Genomic DNA, 17,634 nt, shown 5'->3' with positions numbered 1-17,634 from the left:
AATCAGATCTGAAGATGGACCAGCACGGTTACTGGCCAGTTCCTGGGTCTGCAGTTCAGCTCCTTCCGTTGTATGAACTACCCTCTGGCAACCCTCTGGGCAAGAATGGAAGCCAGGGCGGTGTTACCCATAGGACAAACAAGTTAAAATTGGCCACAAACACAAAAGATTTACCTAAAAATTCTATTGTGATCGTCTTTTAGCAGACTATGGCATAGGTTAGCTAAGCTTGGAAAAAACAAAATCATCAAGGCCTTCAGGTGAAGCTGGTGAATTTGTTTCCTCCCCCTGGCCAGGCTGGTCACCCCAGGAGGGTAGACCCAACTGCACTTAAGCCACCCCACACAGATGAGAATCTCTTCTGATTGCACCAGAGGCTGATAACCCGGAAAATGGTAATCAGTGAGTCAGTGCCAACCTCACAGAAATGGGACAGATGAGGACTCTAAGGCACGTACCTGGGACTGGTGGCCCAAAATTGGTGTCGATGACCTGGAAGGCTGGGATCTGGCTGGTTGGTTGTTGTCGTTTAACTTTCTGCTACCAGTCTTTATCCACTGGGGTAAAACCATGCGGGTACAGAACAGGGTCAGCACACACCGGGGGAAGAAAATGCATGACCTACATGTTAACTGGCCATCAGCCATCAAAGTGTCTTAGGGATTTCACAAGCATTCACATGCCTGGGCCATCCCAACCAGTAGTTGAGGCTCACATTAGAAAAGACAGAGCTCTCAACATCAGCACTTGGGCGACTTGGCTAGGAATGCCAGCTTTGCCTCCTTGCTAGCCATGTGAACTTAGGTAAGTTACTTGGCCTCTCTGGGTCTCACTTGGCTTCTGCGGGCAGTGGGAAAGGTGAATGTGGCCTTGCCAGCATCACGGGGTTTTAAGTCCCAAAAGAAGTAATGTGTGTAAAAGGGACTTGGAAAGGGATTCAGTGCAACATAAAACTGTCTTATTAGGCTTTACCAGCACTGTGGAAATGTGAGGAATTAGGAAGTTTCTCAAAGAGCGGACATGGATGGTGAAAGGAGCAAAAGGTAAGAATTCTAAGGTCAGGCTGCAGGAACTGAGATTTTTCCGCATTAAACAGAAAAAGTTGAGGGTATATTCCAGCCTGGGACTGGTTCTTACTCAGAACATCATGACTAACTTCTTTCATGTGTTTTGAGGGGAAAAAAAAAAAAAAACCCAAAAAACAAAAATCAATAATATACATAAAAAAGGGGTGTTTTCTCTCTCTGAAGAATGTCTTGCAAGAGTATTAAACACCAGAATGTGTTACTAAAGCAAGCTTGGCATTGCCTCTATAATGACCTGAGGAGAGATGCGTACCTCAGCGGGGGTGGCTTAAAAGTGATTCTGGCCGAGGACAAGGGGAGATACTACACTGAGTTTCCCTGTTTGTGGTTCTTGGAATTAAATTCACAAGAATTTCCAGGCTGTAAGCTACATGAAGACAGGGAGTTTTGCTCCCTGGTGCATCCCAACACAGTACCTGGTATATAGTAGGTACTTAATAAATATTATCTAAATGGATTAACAGAATATCATGAGCTTGTCCTGGCATTTGGAAGTGAGGCAGGCAGGCCCATCCCTATGTATTCACTTGCTCTCTGGTTCGGCTACCTAGGCAGCCCCAGCCCCAGCCACAGCCCCAGCTAAAGCCACAGCATGCTATGAGCTTGCTCCATAAATTATAGCAGTGGCTTCCAGACCCCAGGGAATTTGCATGGAGTTGAGGGAGTCAAGCCTACTTTCGTTTAACTGGAGCCATACACTTTTACCTAATATATATACACAATGGGCTTCTAGATACTGTTTTTCATTTTTTAGGTAACGTTCCACTCAAGTTGCCATTATATAGAGAGCTTTGTGATGAAAAGCCTGAAATACAGGAAAGGCAAGGGAAAACGTGTCTTGTGAAGGCAACTTCCATCCCTAAGATTTCTGAGTAACAGATGATGAAGGGCCTAAAATGGTCATTTTGGTCATGTCTTTGGTGTCTCTTGTTTCATAAAATCCAGTCAGAGAGAAGAAAGGATATAAATTGTTCTAGTTTTCCTCTTTTTTGAAGTTTCTACAGGCTGTTGCCTAAATAATAATGTTTTTAAAAAGCAAACTTTCAAATTCTAAAAGGGTGGGAGTTGCCAGGTCTCTGAGGAGGGCTCTGATTGTGTGCTTACAAGGCCATTGATTGAAATTGTTCTGTTACATAGTGGTGATTGCATTGTAACCACAATATTCTCTCAGGCGCAATAGCCCTTGAGCAGAAACACGCATTCTAGTTAATTATGAGGATCCAAGAAGGAGTGCGACCATGTGTCTAGGCCTGTTATTAGCATCAGGAGAAGCAGACCAGCAAGGGCTTGTTCTAAAGGCCCCAAGCCTCTGGAGTACACCTGCCCCAAACCCATCACCAGATGAAAAGGAGTACACTGACCTGGACCACCCTCTGGTGTGAGGTGGGGGAAAGAGACCATTTTGAAGGACCTTAGGATTGGTCAGCAAGCAAACAGATTAGACATTCAGTTCAATTGTTGATGCCTTGTCCCTCTCCTGGAATCATAAACGTCGCCTCCTATCCTATCCCAATCTAAATTCACTGCTGTTGCTGAAGGTCCAGTAACCCAAACAATTGCTCTGAGAGACAATAAGATTTGCAGTGTGTGTCATGCTTTTCAGACCATGTTCTCAATCCTTTTCTTTTGATTCACCACAATACTCTGGCCAAAGGCAGACATATCCAGCCCCATCATAAAGATGAAGAAACTGAAGCTCAAAGAGGTGAAGTGGCTTATCTAGTTACACAGGCTTGGGTAGATACTGAAAGCACAAGCAATGAAGTCAGACGGCTTAGGTTCACATCTTGGCACTTCCACTTAATTAGCTCTGTGACTTGGGCTTTGGTGATTCTGTTTCCTCATCTGTAAAGTGTAAAAACTAATGAAATCTGTTTCATTGGGTACTTGGTAGACTAAGAGATAAGGCAACATAGTCAGCAGAGTGCTTAGTGCTCTTAAATGCTCAATAAATATCAGACATGATTATTATTAAAAATTATTATTAGGGGAGACACCATTGACCCTGATTTCTGATCTAGTGCTTTTCCCACTACAAAGGCTGCACCCAGCACTGGGTTCTGGCATTTTCCTTCTACCCAATTTTTCCCCTCTGCCCTGACCATCTCTCTCATTCAAAATAGTGAAGACTTAAACTCTCTTTCTAAACATTGTGGCCTTTTCGGCTGCCATCTAAAATTCTGGGCAGGCATGAGGGGACATGATGTCTCTATATCTTTGTGGCATATAGTTAAGAACTATCGTCACACATGGGGAAAGAATAGCCTGTGTCCAAAGCCTGCCACCAAAGACTTGAGTGATGTGAGTGTAAAAAGCACAGCTGGTTCCTCCCAGAATCAACTGCCAGCCCAAGATAATATCCTCAATCAGTAACAGAGAAAGAACTGAAAAGGGGGTCTTGGGGCTCCTTGCCCTGAGTCCTTTCCATTACTCAGCTGCTTGCATTGCCCTGTATCTGTGACTAGTAGTATGCTGGAGGAAAAGTCAATAAGGAGGGAGAGGTGGCCCAAATAGGGCTTCTAGGTAGACAGACACCATGTTTCCCCAAAAATAAGACCTAGCCAGACAATCAGCCCTAATGCAGTATTATATTATATCATATCATATTATATTATATTATGCTATGCTATGCTATACTATACTATATTATATTATATTATATTATATTATATTATATTATATTATAAAGACTGGGTCTTATATAAAATAAGACCAGGTCTTATAAGACCTGGTATTATATTATATTAATTATATTATACCAGGTATTATATTATATTATATTATATTAAAGACCAGGTCTTATATATGGTAAAATAAGATGGGGTCTTATATTAATTTTTGCTCCAAAAGACGCATTAGAACTGATTGTCCAGCTAGGTCTTATTTTCGGGAAACACGGTATCTCTGTAGTAGATCTCACTGCTGGCTGCCACGACCTCAGTGGCATTGGCTATGCTAAGAGAAGAGGGTGGCAGCTCAGAATTTCATGATTAAAATCTCCAAAAAAGGGCCTATCTTAAGACAAGTCATTCAGAGGATGTTTTCTGGGGTCCATGACCTTGCTCTGAAATCCAGCATCTCCTGGAGAAATCATTAGACATAACATGCTGTGGTCTGGGTAGAACTAATTAATTAGGAGTTCTCTGACAAGCTAGCATATGAAAATCTCAGATGGGCCAGGCCTTATTCTGTCTCGCTGCTGGGCAGATGTATATTGAGTTCCTATCCAGAACTCTGCTTGCGGGACTACAGACAGGAATCATACTTCTAGGTCCCTGCATTGAGGGAATGTATAACGGAGTTGAAAAAAATACTGGCACAGAGACTATGTGAGACAATAGTATTAACACAAGGCAAGTCCCCTAAATGGGTTATGCTAAGGCTAAAAAAAGTCTCTTATAGAGCACTGTCTCCAGATTTTGCAGGCCACTCACTAACCCATTCTTCCTAAATTTTCAATTTCTATTCCACATTTTCAAACCTCTTTAGAAAAACAACAGTATTATCGTTATGCATTTTGATCTTTCTGGGAAAATAAGGTGTTATGTCAATTAGATTATTATTATTATTGTGCAGCTTGGCTTTCAAAGTTTAAATGACATTTTCCACAAGGGTATAGCCTGTTATAAATTACATGCAAATAACCACTGTTTTCGGGATTACCTTTTCTTCTTACAATCTAAACCTGAGCCTCCCCAGTAGTACTATAATCATTATTCTTGGAAGCTGAAACTCAGAATTAGGGAATAAATATTATGAATACTTCACATATTAATATTTGAAGTACAGCTACTCTTTTGCTTTTATCTGCTCTAGGTTGCTCTGCATCACATGATGCACTTGAAAGATGTGGGCTTTGGCAGTTGAGAGAATAAAAGTTCATAGTCTGGCCCTGCAACTTTCTAGTTGTGTGAATTTGGGTAAGCTCTGTATCTTTTCTGAGCCTCAGTTCCCTCATCTGCAAAATAGGAATTAACGGCCCCATTTTTCAAGGTGGTTTTCAGGTATAAAACATTGAACCCAGAAAAACAGTATAATGTTGGTCTTCAAAGTGGGTATTCAATAATAGTGACAATTTAATAGCTAACAGTTAGTGAATACTCACTATGTACCAAATAGTATGCTGGGTGCTTTACATGTCACTATATTTAATCCTCATTACACCCTATGAGATATGTATAGTCAGTTTGCACACTTTATAGATACACAGAGAAGCTTTATAACTTGTTTAAGAATACACAGCTAGGTAGTGTCAGAATTAGGATTTGAACCCCAGGCCATATGGGCCTCCAGAGCTCATAACCTTAATCACAAAAATGGTGACTATTCTTATCAAGATTATTTGGTTGAAATACGAAATATATGATTTTTTTTCTTTTTTCTTTAATTGCTGCTCTGACGACTGGATACACTGACTGTCCCCATCCTTTTCTAAATAAAAAACAAAGCTTCTATAGGATGTCTGATATTATTTGGAAAAAGAAAAATGACTTCCTGAAACCTGGTAGTGTAAGCAGGCTAGTGATATGTGCATTAAAAAAAATCCAAGAATTCCCTAGTTATGGTGAACTTCATTTTTCATAAGTTAAATGTATGACTTGAAAGATTTAAAATTTAAAGGCACAGAAAAGTGTGATTTGCAATGGATATTTTGCTGCAAACCTTTATGACCAGCCTGACAGATTATCACTTACGGACACCAGGTTGATACGTACCTTGTCTTAAACAATAGTGGAAAATGACGCAATGATTTACCTTTTATTTTTTGTCAGCAATGGTAAAGTGATCTGTAGGGTTGACATGATAAGTTTCTACTAGACAGCTGTGTTTCTCTATTCATTTTAAACGGGACAAAATTCACATTGTTGTTTCCTTATTGAGAAATAGACAACTAAGGAATGTTATTTCATTAAGACTGTCACTGAAACACAATGCTGATGTCAATAAGCATATTTGTGTATGTTCTCTTCTTGCTGAAATCTTGTTGGAGTGTTCTCAGAAGCTGAGTGGTAAACACAAAACAAAACAAAACAAAAAAAACCTTAAATGTAAAAATTATAATGCCATTGTCATTAGCCAGAAAAGATAATGACAGAGAAAAAGGAGAGTCGTAGAGGTTGAAATCTCTTGGGAGGTGGGTCGGGGCAATGCTACCAAGGAGGCTGCCTATACTGCTACCCTCAGCCCCAGTGCACTAGGCATGGCAGGCGGCCTGGAGGTTTCCACCCACACTGCACTTTCTTTATTCAAGGAATGCACTTTTCGTCCTCCCACTTTGGGGCCTTTCCACACCTGCTCTTTCTCCCTGGAATGTCCTATCCACTGACTTGCCCCCAATCCTTGTACATCCTTCAGATTTCTGTCTGCTTAGAGAAGTCTTCCTCAATTCCCTAGACTCGACTGGGCCCTTTGTCTTTTTCCTTCACTGGGATCAAACATTGCCATTGTTTGCAATTGTGTATTTGTGTCACTGACTACACACTCCATGGGGACAGGAACCAGGCCTTGTTTTAGGCGCCACTGAATGCCCAGGGTTTGGCGCAGTGCTTGACACATAGTAGATGCTCAAGAAGTATCTATTGACTAAATGATAGTTCACCCTAAAGGGAACCAAGGCATTCTTTGCTTAGGCCCATGCTGCTGCTGCTACAAAATAAGATCGTGGGGGTCTTATTTCCTCCCTTCCAGATTATCTGTGCCAATGAAACATGACTGGTTGCTCGTTCGCCTGGTGTTAAGCAATGCTTCTTTCAGGCTTCACAACAACTTTGATTGGCATAATTTGGGCTTGGTTTATAGCCTCTGGGATTACCAGGTTCGTAGTGAGATGCTGAATATAGGGAACCATTGATCATTTTTCTCAGCACACAGGAGCGCCTTTAAGAAAGGCTTTGCTTATGGCATGGTTGGCAATTAGGCTGATTCTTACTGAGCTGCATATGTCCTATGTCATTCGAGTACGGGATCCACACCCTCATGTACGTGTCCACAGTTAAGGAAATTCTGACACTCCTTTGTTTCCCACTCCAGTAGCAGCATTAGAATAGAAGTAGGTGAAAATGACATTACAATAGGAATAGTCTATAATGATGTTCAAAATGTTTCTTAATAATATTAACAAATTATTTGTACATGCCTCATGGCTGATTGTGATTCTCAGTCCCTGTGGTGGGAGAAAAAAAACTGAAAACCACTCAGAAAAGGGACTCTGAGGGCCAGCGAGGACCTCGCCCCCATTTAATCCCCTACGCGCAGGGGCAAGCCTGCCTACGACCAGGCTCTTCTGCTTCTTTCCTCTTTTGCTTTCTTGGCTGGAATCAGGACAAAGCAAATCAGAATCTGGCATCAATGAGCTATTCTTTTAACCACCCTGATACATCTTGGAGTGCCCCCATTTATTTGGGCATTTTGACAACTCTATTTTAAAGAAAGGCATTTATTTGTTCCGTTTTTGATCAGAATAAGTTCAAGTGCCTGAAAGTAGAGACCATGGTACATCTCTGTATTCAACTACCACATCCCCCTCCCTCTCCCAAACCCCTCCCCAGCACAGTAAGGGTATCTTACTTTGTAAACACCTTTGGAGTTTTTATCTGTCTCTATTTCTTTGATCACTTCTCCTTCACTTCAGGAAGGATACTGTGGGGTTGGCTTCTCTTATTACAGGTCGTATTAGTATGCTGGCTTTGTGCCAACCTGGTCACCCCATCCATAAGGTAGGTCTGGAGAGCCCCAAAATTCTAATTCTCCCTTCCCACTGTGTGTGTGTGTGTGAGTCCCTTGCCCTTAGAAAGCCCTGACCTCAGCTTTCCTCTCCTCAGAAATGCCAAAGAAAAGAGATGAAGTTGGTGAAGGTGACCTGTTTCTACCCTAGTGGGGTGAGCCAGGCTCCCAATCCTCAAAGAACTGTTCCATTTCAAGATCTTTCTCATTTAAGAGAAAGATGTAGCGACCAGAGCTCTGTACTTGTATTCAGAAGACCTGGTTGCGAGTTTGGACACTGCCACTAATCAGCCCTGTGACTTTAAGCAAGTCACTTTAGCTTTCTGAACTTATTACCTACCCACAGGGTGGCTGGCTTGAAATGAGTGTGCCTATACCTTGTTCCATTACACTCTTAAAAGAGGAAGAAGAAGAAGGAAAAGGAGCAGGAGAGGGGGAGGAGGAGTAGGAGGAGAAGGAGAAGAAAGAAGGAGGAGGAGGAGGCAACAGGAAGTCTTTACTGACCCGTTTCCAGCGGAGATTGGGGCAGGCCTCCCAGGACTGGCCCCAGGCACCCTCCTGGGATCCCGCATAGCCTCCCTGAGGCTGTTAGTTGCCCCTGCACCCAACCCACCCCGGCATAAGGTGGGCTTGACCAGGCGCATCTCTTAGGGGAGGTGTGTGAGTTGTTGGAAAGCTCCAAATAATTCCAGAGGGTCAGGCACTCCCATTTACTCCAACTTGCTTTTCAGACGAAACAGGCAAGTCAGCCTGTCCTCGGTGGGGATTCTTCCCCCATCTGACCCCCACTCAGGCTCCTCCTTCGGGAAGGGTAGCAGTAGAAGACGCGCGGCTGCCCCTCGCCCCGGTCGTCCCAGCCTGCGTCCTGCCCTGTGCGCCCTGCTCGCCCCTGCATGCGGGGCGTCCAGGAGCTCCCTCTCAGGACAGCGCGCTGTGGCGGCCGGCAGGGTTGGTAGCAGCGCCCGCCGCGGGGCGGCCCCTGCGACTCGCCTGCCTGCCCGCCCACGTGCATGAAGAGGAACGAAGCGCTAGCAGTCGCCGCGCCCGCGCTTGCCGCGGGTGGGTGCCTCACCTCGGAGGCTGGCGGGGGCCGTAACCCGAGCCCCACTGCCACGACCTACATTTGCATAACTCGGTCTTCCCGCGCTCTTTTTTTCGGACTCAGGGCTGGAGATGCGAGTCGGGATCCCCTCCGAGGCATCGTCTTGCCGGTGGTCAGCGCGGGGGCCGCGAGACCCGCCGGACCGCAGGCGGAGCGGGCTGACGCACGTGGTAAGAACGCTGTTTTATTTCCATCATTTCTCTTTTTTTTTTTTAGAAACGGGACTTTGCACGTTTTTGCCGAGGGTGGGGTACCTAGAAGGGTGCTCACCTTACTGCGATTTCCTTCCGTTTCCTTTTTATTTTTATCTCCAATTGGAAAAGAGCGCGCAGCGCGAGCGAGAAACTTTCCCAAAATTTCTATGGGCGTTTGAAGTCAGGAATATGGCCGGTCTCCGGAGGACAGATATCACGGCGGGCAGGGGGAGAAACGGCGCTCGGGTGGAGGAGCAGAGGGCGCTCCAGGCAGCCCCCGGCCGCCTCGGGACCCTGACCTCCGCGCGCGGGGCCAGGAGGGAGCAGGCTCCCTGCGGCCGGGGCAGGTGAACGGCCCGAGAGCCGCCTGCAGCGCCGCGCTACCTCCACGGCGTGGCGCCGTGGCTCTCGCCCGCCGGGACCCCAAGAAGCTGGTGCAGTCCCCGACCGGGGGCGGGAAAGGGCCGGACCCGGACCTAGAGGCTGCCCCCGCACTCCACGCCAGGCCTTGGCTGCATTGGCGCGGGAAGGGGCCAAGCAGGCAGCGGCGCGCCAGGCTTGAGCACTTGGGACAAGCTTCCCGCGGGGCCCGGGCCACGCCGGGAGCCCTCCCGGTGCGGGCCAGGGCGCGCCGGCAGGTAGGAGCGGTGCGTTCAGCGAGCCAGAAACCCGTCGTTATCTGGACCTCTGAAAAGTTTAAAAAAAATTGTTTTGGGAACTAAACAGAAAGGTTTACATTGGGATCAGTGTTTTAACTCGCAAAGGGAAACGCGTGTGGGGTGATGGTAGCTCCAAACTGGCATTAGCGACGTTATTTGCGGTCATTCAGGACCTCTCTGAGCTCATCAAGGTGGCTCTTGGCGAGGGAAAGGAAGAATATTTCTTCTAATATTTGTGTTATGGAGTAGGGCTCGGGTGCGGACAGGGTACAACACCTGAATGTAGGCTCTCTGGGGTCGCTGCCGTGGCGGTCGCTTGGAACAGGCAGTAAAGTGAAGATGGGTGTCTTTGAAGAGCACTCTGTCCAGCAAGCCCCGGCTCCCGCTCTGCTGGCAGGGCACTGTTGGTGAGGCGGGCGCAAGGGCTCGCAGTCAACGGAGAGGTGTGTGTAGCGTAAGGTGTGCAAGTGGGTGTGTGAAGTAGGCAGCGGGGACGGGAGTGTGTGTAGCGGAAGTGGAGCGTGTGTGTGTGTGTGTGTGTGTGTGTGTGTGTGTGTGTGTGTGTGTGTGGCGGGGCAGAGTGAGTGTCCAAGACTCCATCTGGACGCCCCCACACAGTCGACCGCCCAGACACGCCGGGAAGGGCGCCCGCTTCGCTCGGCAGCTGAAGGGGGGCGGGGAGCGCGCGGGCAGAGGAAGGGGGGTGTCTCCGGCTGAGGATTTCTCTTGAAGCTCTCGCAGTTATTCTGCTTCTCCTAGGGTCTACCCCTTAGCCCCTGGGTGCCCAGAATACTTAAACAAACAAACAACCCCAAATCTGTTCCGTTTTCGCTCCTGTATAAATAGAACAGACTTTCCAAAAAAGCAATACCGCATTCACTCTTATCATCAGCTACTTCTTTCCACCAAGTAATTCAGAAAAAAGCAGTCAGCTTCCGTGAATGCATGCAGCTTTTTTTTTTTTTCTCTTTGCTGCCTTCTTTTGGTTGCGGTTTTGAGCTGCCAAGAAAGTGAGTAGGGGTTTGACTGTAGTGTCTCGGCTCCGCTCGGTTTCTTTCCGAAGTTTAATTTTCCGGAATGGCTCCCAAACAAGGGCTGGGGAGGCGGAGCCGCCGGCACCGGATCTTCGCCTTTTTTGGAAAGTCCGGGAGAACCGGAATTCCTCCCCGCCCCGGGAGGCAGCGTAACAGCCGCAACCGGCTGCCTCTACGTAGTGGCCTGAGCCGGACCCGCGGTTCTCCCCCTTCCCGCCGCACCATGCGCCCTGGACCCAAGCTGTGGCTCGGGCCGCGCGCCCCAGATCCCCGCGGATTCCTGCAGGTTGCGAGCAGGGATCGCGAGCCCCGCGAAGCCCGCGCAGCCGAGCCCGTATGCAAATCGGCCATGTGACGGCAAAAGCCGCCTGGCCCAGCCCTGTTCCTTAATCCATATATGGGCAGCGACGTCACGGGCATTGAGGACCTGTCCATAAATACTTAGAGCAACACTTTCCGTCTAACCGAGAGAGCAGCAATTGATTAATAGCTCGGCGAGGGGACACACTGACTGTTATAATAACACTACACCAGCAACTCCTGGCTTCCCAGCCGGAACACAGGAGAGAGTCAGTGGCAAATAGCCATTTTTTTTCTTTCTTAAAAATATAGCAACTTGTTTGCTAGTTTTATTTCTGTTGGATTTTTTTATTTCTTATTTTTTTTGGTGGTTTTTAAGTGTGGAGGGCAAAAGGAGATACCAACCTAGGCTCAGTCCAATCCCTCTCCAAAACGGCTTCTCTGACACTCCAGGTAGCGAGGGAGTTGGGTCTCCAGGTTGTGCGAGGAGCAAATGATGACCGCCAAGGCCGTAGACAAAATCCCAGTAACTCTCAGTGGTTTTGTGCACCAGCTGTCTGACAACATCTACCCGGTGGAGGACTTCGCCGCCACGTCGGTGACCATCTTCCCCAATGCCGAACTGGGAGGCCCCTTTGACCAGATGAATGGAGTGGCCGGAGGTAAGCTGCGCGCTCCCTTCGCTGGCAGGGACCAACGCCGCTCCGCGGTTGTGGGTGGGGTATGGTGCGTGTGCAAGACTTGGAGGAGAGGGTTGGGGCGCGAGATGGATGGTGTTGGCTGGCTTTGGAGACGGGAATCGGGTGCAGGAGGAGACCGCGGGAGCTGGGACCCGGACACTCGAGCTGGGCGCGCGGGCAGATGCACCAGGTCGCTAGCGAGCCGGCGTGCGTGCGCCGCGCGTGCCCAGCCTCTGACGAGCGCGGGGATGAAAGTAGAAGAGGTGTACCAACAGGCTTCGGGGCTTGTGCGAACCCTTCAGCCGGCGGTACCCCGGTCTCCCCTCTCCTGGGGTAAGGGCAAAGTGACGGGAAAGTTCGGGGCTCTGGAGGAGAGCTGCGCGTCTGGAGAGCCGAACGGCGGTGAAGCTCCAAAGGAAAGCGTCCCCAGCCCCCTCTCAGGCAGAGTAGACCCGGAGAAAGTCTCGAACGCGCAACCAGTGCAGCCTGAAGGAGCGCCCCCACCTGTGCGCCCTCCGCGAAGTTGAGGGGGTTATCGAGGCGCGGAGTAGGAGGAGAAGGAGGAGGAGGAGGGCGGGCCGCGGCGGGAAGCGGCTTGTTGGATGCGGAGGGAAGCCCGCGGGGGCACCAGTGCCGCTGGTTTTCTTGGCGATGAAGTGGAAAGTGATTTCCCGCGGCCCCAGCGCCTTCCTCGAAGCCCTGCCAATGGCCTTGGGCTGGGATGGGGACGCGCGGGTATGGGGCAAAGCTGAGAAGGTTGGGAGGGAAAGGAAACCTACTATAAACTCCTTACACCTCCGCGCAGCGCCGGATTCCCTCAAGCAGCCATCAGCAGAAGCGCAGCGAAAAAGGGAGGGAGGCAAGGCACCAGAGATGGGGAACAGCCGATATCTCAGACCCCTTCCTTGGGCTTCCCTCTAGGGCCTGGCACCTTTGTGGCACTGGCTGGGATCAGTCGCCCCAGCCATGGGACCCCCAGGCAAAGGAGAGGGAGAAAAGTTTCGGGTAGATTCGGGAATTTTTAATGTTGTTGCTATTATTGGGTGTTTTTATTGGGGACTAGAGTCACAGATGGCTGTGTGTGGGGGGGGTTGGGAGTAGCTCATCCTGCTTTCCTGGAGGTAGGTTGAATCCCAGACTGTGCTGGCTGCCACAGTAGGATCTTGGGCTAGCCTCTTCTTACTGTCTCTGGGAAGTGATTTCTCCACCAGTTGGACTCTGCCCTAGCCCTAAAGTGCTAGCATCGTGGGCCTTGGGAGTGGACCCATGTGAGAAATGGTGAGAAGGGATTCTTGGCTGCCTTCACATTGCTCCACATCCATTCTTCCTTCTCCCTCCTCAGATGGCATGATCAACATTGACATGACTGGAGAGAAGAGGTCCTTGGATCTCCCATATCCCAGCAGCTTTGCTCCTGTCTCTGCACCCCGAAACCAGACCTTCACTTACATGGGCAAGTTCTCCATTGACCCTCAATACGCTGGTGCCAGCTGCTACCCAGAAGGCATCATCAATATTGTGAGTGCAGGCATCCTGCAAGGGGTCACTTCCCCAGCTTCGACCACAGCCTCATCCAGCGTCACCTCTGCCTCCCCCAACCCACTGGCCACAGGACCGCTGGGTGTGTGCACCATGTCCCAGACCCAGCCTGACCTGGACCACCTCTACTCTCCACCGCCGCCACCTCCTCCTTATTCTGGCTGTGCAGGAGACCTCTACCAGGACCCCTCAGCCTTCCTGTCGGCAGCCACCACTTCCACCTCCTCCTCTCTGGCCTACCCACCACCTCCTTCCTACCCGTCCCCCAAGCCAGCAACGGACCCAGGTCTCTTCCCCATGATACCAGACTATCCTGGATTTTTCCCATCACAGTGCCAGAGAGACCTACATGGTACAGCTGGCCCCGACCGCAAGCCCTTCCCCTGCCCCCTAGACTCCCTGCGAGTGCCCCCTCCACTCACTCCACTCTCCACTATCCGCAACTTTACTCTGGGGGGCCCTAGTGCTGGAGCCACAGGGCCAGGGGCCAGTGGAGGCAGCGAGGGACCCCGGCTGCCTGGCAGCAGCTCAGTAGCAGCAGCTGCTGCTGCTTATAACCCCCACCACCTGCCGCTGCGGCCCATCCTGAGGCCTCGCAAGTACCCCAACAGGCCTAGCAAGACGCCTGTGCATGAGAGGCCCTACCCGTGCCCAGCAGAAGGCTGTGACAGGCGCTTTTCTCGCTCTGACGAGCTGACACGGCACATCCGAATCCACACGGGGCACAAGCCCTTCCAGTGTCGGATTTGCATGCGCAACTTCAGCCGTAGTGACCACCTCACTACCCACATCCGCACCCACACTGGTGAGAAGCCCTTTGCCTGTGACTACTGCGGCCGCAAGTTTGCCCGGAGTGATGAGAGGAAGCGCCACACCAAGATCCACCTGAGACAGAAGGAGCGCAAAAGCAGTGCCCCTTCCTCATCTGTGCCAGCAGCCTCTACGGCCTCGTGCACGGGGGGCACGCAGGCTGGGGTGCCCTTGTGCAGCAGCAACAGCAGCACTATTGGTGGAGGGTCCCTGGCCCCTTGCTCTTCTAGGACCCGGACACCTTGAGATGAGACTAAGGCTGACACACCAGCTCCTTGAGGAGGCCCTATGTCCACTGGAGCTGCACAACAAACACTACCACCCTTTCCTGCCCCTCTCTCCATTGGGCATAGGGTCTTGGTGGAGCCCAGCACTGCCCCCTTTACACTTAGAAGCAGGTTCTTCCTAAGTTAGCCCACCTTAGATTCTCTGGTGAGTTGACTGTCACCCCAGGGTAATGGGGAGGTTCGGTAGGGGGTTGGGTGGGGGTCCCTGGCCTAGAGGGCTGCGTCCTGACCCTGCTTTAAAGGGTTGTTTGACTAGGTTTTGCTCCCCACCCCGTTACTTTGACCAATTACACATTTTTGACTTTGAATGTCAGAGTTGATCTGAGACTTTTTCTACAGTAGGTTGGGAGACGCTGATCCCCTCAGGTGGGGACAGCAGACAGAGGTGAAACTGATGTGCACTTTATGGCTTGGGGCTGATTTGGGGGACACTGTATAGTGAATGAAGCATGGTCTTTATGCTGCATTCTGTGGCCCTAGAACAGTGAATCAAAGCTTATCTAGTCGTCTCAACCCTTTAAGCAATATGTATTATAAACTCAGAGAACAGAAGTGCAATGTGATGGGAGGGACGTAACAATATCTGCTCCTTTTTTGAGTTGTTTGAGAAACGTAAAGACTATTTTTGCAGTGTATATCCACTCAGATTTTGTGTATTTTTGATGTGCACTGTTCTCTAAGTTCTGAACCTTTGGGGAAAAAAAAAAGTAAAGCATTTATGATCTCTTGACATGAGTCAGAGGTTAACTTATTTAAAAGGGGATGTACATATTCTCTGAAACTAGGATGCATGCAATTGTGATGGAAGTGTCCTTGGTGCCTTGTGTGATGTAGACAATGTTACAGGGTCTGCATGTAAATGGGTTGCCTTACTATGGAAAAAAAAAAATCACTCCCTTGGTTTAGTATAGCTGTATATTTCTGCCTATTAATATTTGGAATTTTTTTTAGAAAGTATATTTTTGTATGCTCTGTTTTGTGACTTAAGTGTTATCTTTGTAGTCAAATTGCAGATAAGAATGTAAATAATGTTACTGGAGCTGACATGTTTGGTTATTAGCTCTTAATAGTTGTGGAAATACAAATGATTTATTCTAACACAAAACCACTAACTGAAGTTCAGATAATTGATGGTTTATGACTGTAGTGTAAATAAACTTTCCAACAATACTTTTGCAGCAGAAATCATTTCTGAAAGGTTTACTGGGTGGGAATTCAATAGTCATCCAGTGGTTTTTAGTGCTTTGACCAAGCCAGGATCTCCAAGTTTTCTTTGCTAAGTCTCTCAGCACTAACCCTCTCACCCCAAAGAAATCTCCATTGATAGTCAAACTGTAGTGTTCCGGGGATTTCCCCCAGGCATTAGTGTAAAAATGGGGAGGCGTTGTTTTGACTCATTGTTCCGTCCTCTGTAACAGCCTATAGCTACTCTCCGTTCCTGAGTGGGCTCCGGAAAATAAACACTTACAAACAAGTGCCCACTCGGAGACTACACATTTGCGGCTCCTTTTAGAACCCTGACCAGGGCCAGGAACTTAATGGAGATGTGGCTTTGTGGAAAGTGTGGTGGCTTGGTCAAGCTGGAAATGACTTTCAGGTTCCAAGATTAGTCTCATGACCACAGAAAACTTTTTGAAAAGCGCTATCACCTCTTCAGATCAAAAATGCATTCAAACACTGCTGATGACAGCATTAATGGGTTGCCAAAGGAATTACCCCAGGACTCATTTCTCTCCCGCCTTCTCTCCCCAATTGCCCCTATTCAGAAAGATCATTAATCTGCCATAGGTAGGTCTAGAGATCATCAAAATACCCAGCTCATTACATTAAGACAGTGTATACTAGCCTTAAAATCTCACAGAAAGATGATCTGAAATAGGCAGATATAATTCTCTACGGTATTGGATAATGGTTTCAAGAGTACGTACATTTTATGAGAACCTTTGGTAGTGATTTAAAAATACAAATTCAAAAAGTAGTTACCTACCTATCATACAGAGCAAATGACTGTGTCTCTGTGAAGTTTTCTTTACTCTAAAATTGGGCCTGAATATTTAAGTTCACCCAATGCTTTTGGATCCTTACAAGTGTAACATGTTGGAGCCTGCACTATTTAACTACACCATGTGAAAACCCTGTCCTGTTTGTCCTGGCTGATAATTAATGGCCTGTATTTTAGCAGAGAGGGACAGCTACTCCTGGAAACTACTTTTTGCCCTTAACCAGCAAATTAGAGTTTGAGATCTAATTTGTGGAGGTAATTAACCCTTTTATTTCTTACTGTCCAAATTTCAAAGATGCAGAATACCTCTTTCTATATCTACAAGATAGAGGAGTTTCTAAACTTTAGCTTCAGATTGTTCTAGCGACTGGTGTTATTCCATTGGATTCGTATTTCCTAGTTTGTCAGCATATTATTCTTGCTTGGCCCATTTAATACATATAAAACGATACCACATTTTGATAATTGTTTTTAATGAATACTTTCCTCCTACCAAAATTTCATTATATTAAAACATAGTACACCTAAGTTTTGTAAGATCTACAATTGTCTTGCCAAATTTTAATTTCAGAGCACTTTCAATCAAGACAATGTAAACAATTTTTTACGAAGCAACCAACTAAAAAAGTTTTTAAAAGTTGTTTTGAGAGTAAGATTAAATTTTATGAAATAGTCAAATTGGTTACATAATCACTTACATCTTGACAGTGGTATAACTCCTAAGGAACCCACCTTGGTGTTTTTTCTGTCTTGGTGTTTTTCTGAAGGTTTTCTGGGTTTTACTTCTTGATCTCAATATGTTAGGTATATCTCTAATCAGATTTTACTCTCCGCTTGAAACATTCAGGTACTTTTCACAGGTGTCTCATTTTTTACTTTGCTCAAGAAATAAAGCATATAAAACCAAGTCTGCTCCTTCTTATATTCAGTATGCTTTATTGAATAATACTGATGTTTCAGCTGCTACTGGGAATTCTTATTAAACTTCTGGAGAGTAAATTCCTTAAAGAACATAATGCATTTGAAGTGGTTTAGTACACATTAAAAACAGGTCTATTAAACCTCTTAAGGTTTTCAATTATTCATAAACCAGGCTAATTTCAATATTTTAATTGCTAATGAAATTGGTATATATATTAAAAATGGCTGTAGTGAGTCCAATACAATTTTGTGTGTGTGTGTGTGTGTGAAAGAATGGTTAGCATCATCACAAGTGACT

The 17,634-nt window shown here is 47.4% G+C and overlaps 1 protein-coding gene across 3 annotated transcripts; it reads left to right on the top strand.

The window, feature by feature from the left end:
* The first annotated feature begins 698 nt into the window (after nt 1–698).
* Nucleotides 699–16,232, top strand: EGR2 (early growth response 2). Of its 3 annotated transcripts, XM_033130341.1 has the most exons (4): nt 699–804; nt 8,974–9,080; nt 11,651–11,759; nt 13,120–16,232. In XM_033130341.1, the coding sequence occupies exons 2-4, from the start codon at nt 8,982–8,984 to the stop codon at nt 14,370–14,372; spliced, it is 1,461 nt and encodes a 486-aa protein (XP_032986232.1). In that variant the 5' UTR covers nt 699–804; nt 8,974–8,981; the 3' UTR covers nt 14,373–16,232. The 3 variants fall into 3 exon arrangements, with proteins under 3 accessions (XP_032986232.1, XP_032986234.1, XP_032986233.1); XM_033130343.1 differs by lacking the exons at nt 699–804; nt 8,974–9,080 and adding an exon at nt 9,630–9,742; XM_033130342.1 differs by lacking the exons at nt 699–804; nt 8,974–9,080 and adding an exon at nt 11,140–11,550.
* Nucleotides 16,233–17,634: the final 1,402 nt, after the last annotated feature.

The sequence above is a fragment of the Rhinolophus ferrumequinum genome, chromosome 16 (assembly GCF_004115265.2).
Source record: "Rhinolophus ferrumequinum isolate MPI-CBG mRhiFer1 chromosome 16, mRhiFer1_v1.p, whole genome shotgun sequence".
Taxonomy (NCBI): Eukaryota; Metazoa; Chordata; class Mammalia; order Chiroptera; family Rhinolophidae; genus Rhinolophus; species Rhinolophus ferrumequinum.
This window is presented reverse-complemented; position numbering and strand designations above follow the sequence as displayed.

Bases quoted from the DNA above. Each gene is read 5' to 3' on its own strand.
- EGR2 (XM_033130341.1), top strand. From the start codon at position 8,982: ATGCGAGTCGGGATCCCCTCCGAGGCATCGTCTTGCCGGTGGTCAGCG. The intron at 9,081-11,650 runs GTAAGAACGCTG...TTTGTGCACCAG, and splicing joins GGAGCGGGCTGACGCACGTG to CTGTCTGACAACATCTACCC. The intron at 11,760-13,119 runs GTAAGCTGCGCG...CTCCCTCCTCAG, and splicing joins GATGAATGGAGTGGCCGGAG to ATGGCATGATCAACATTGAC.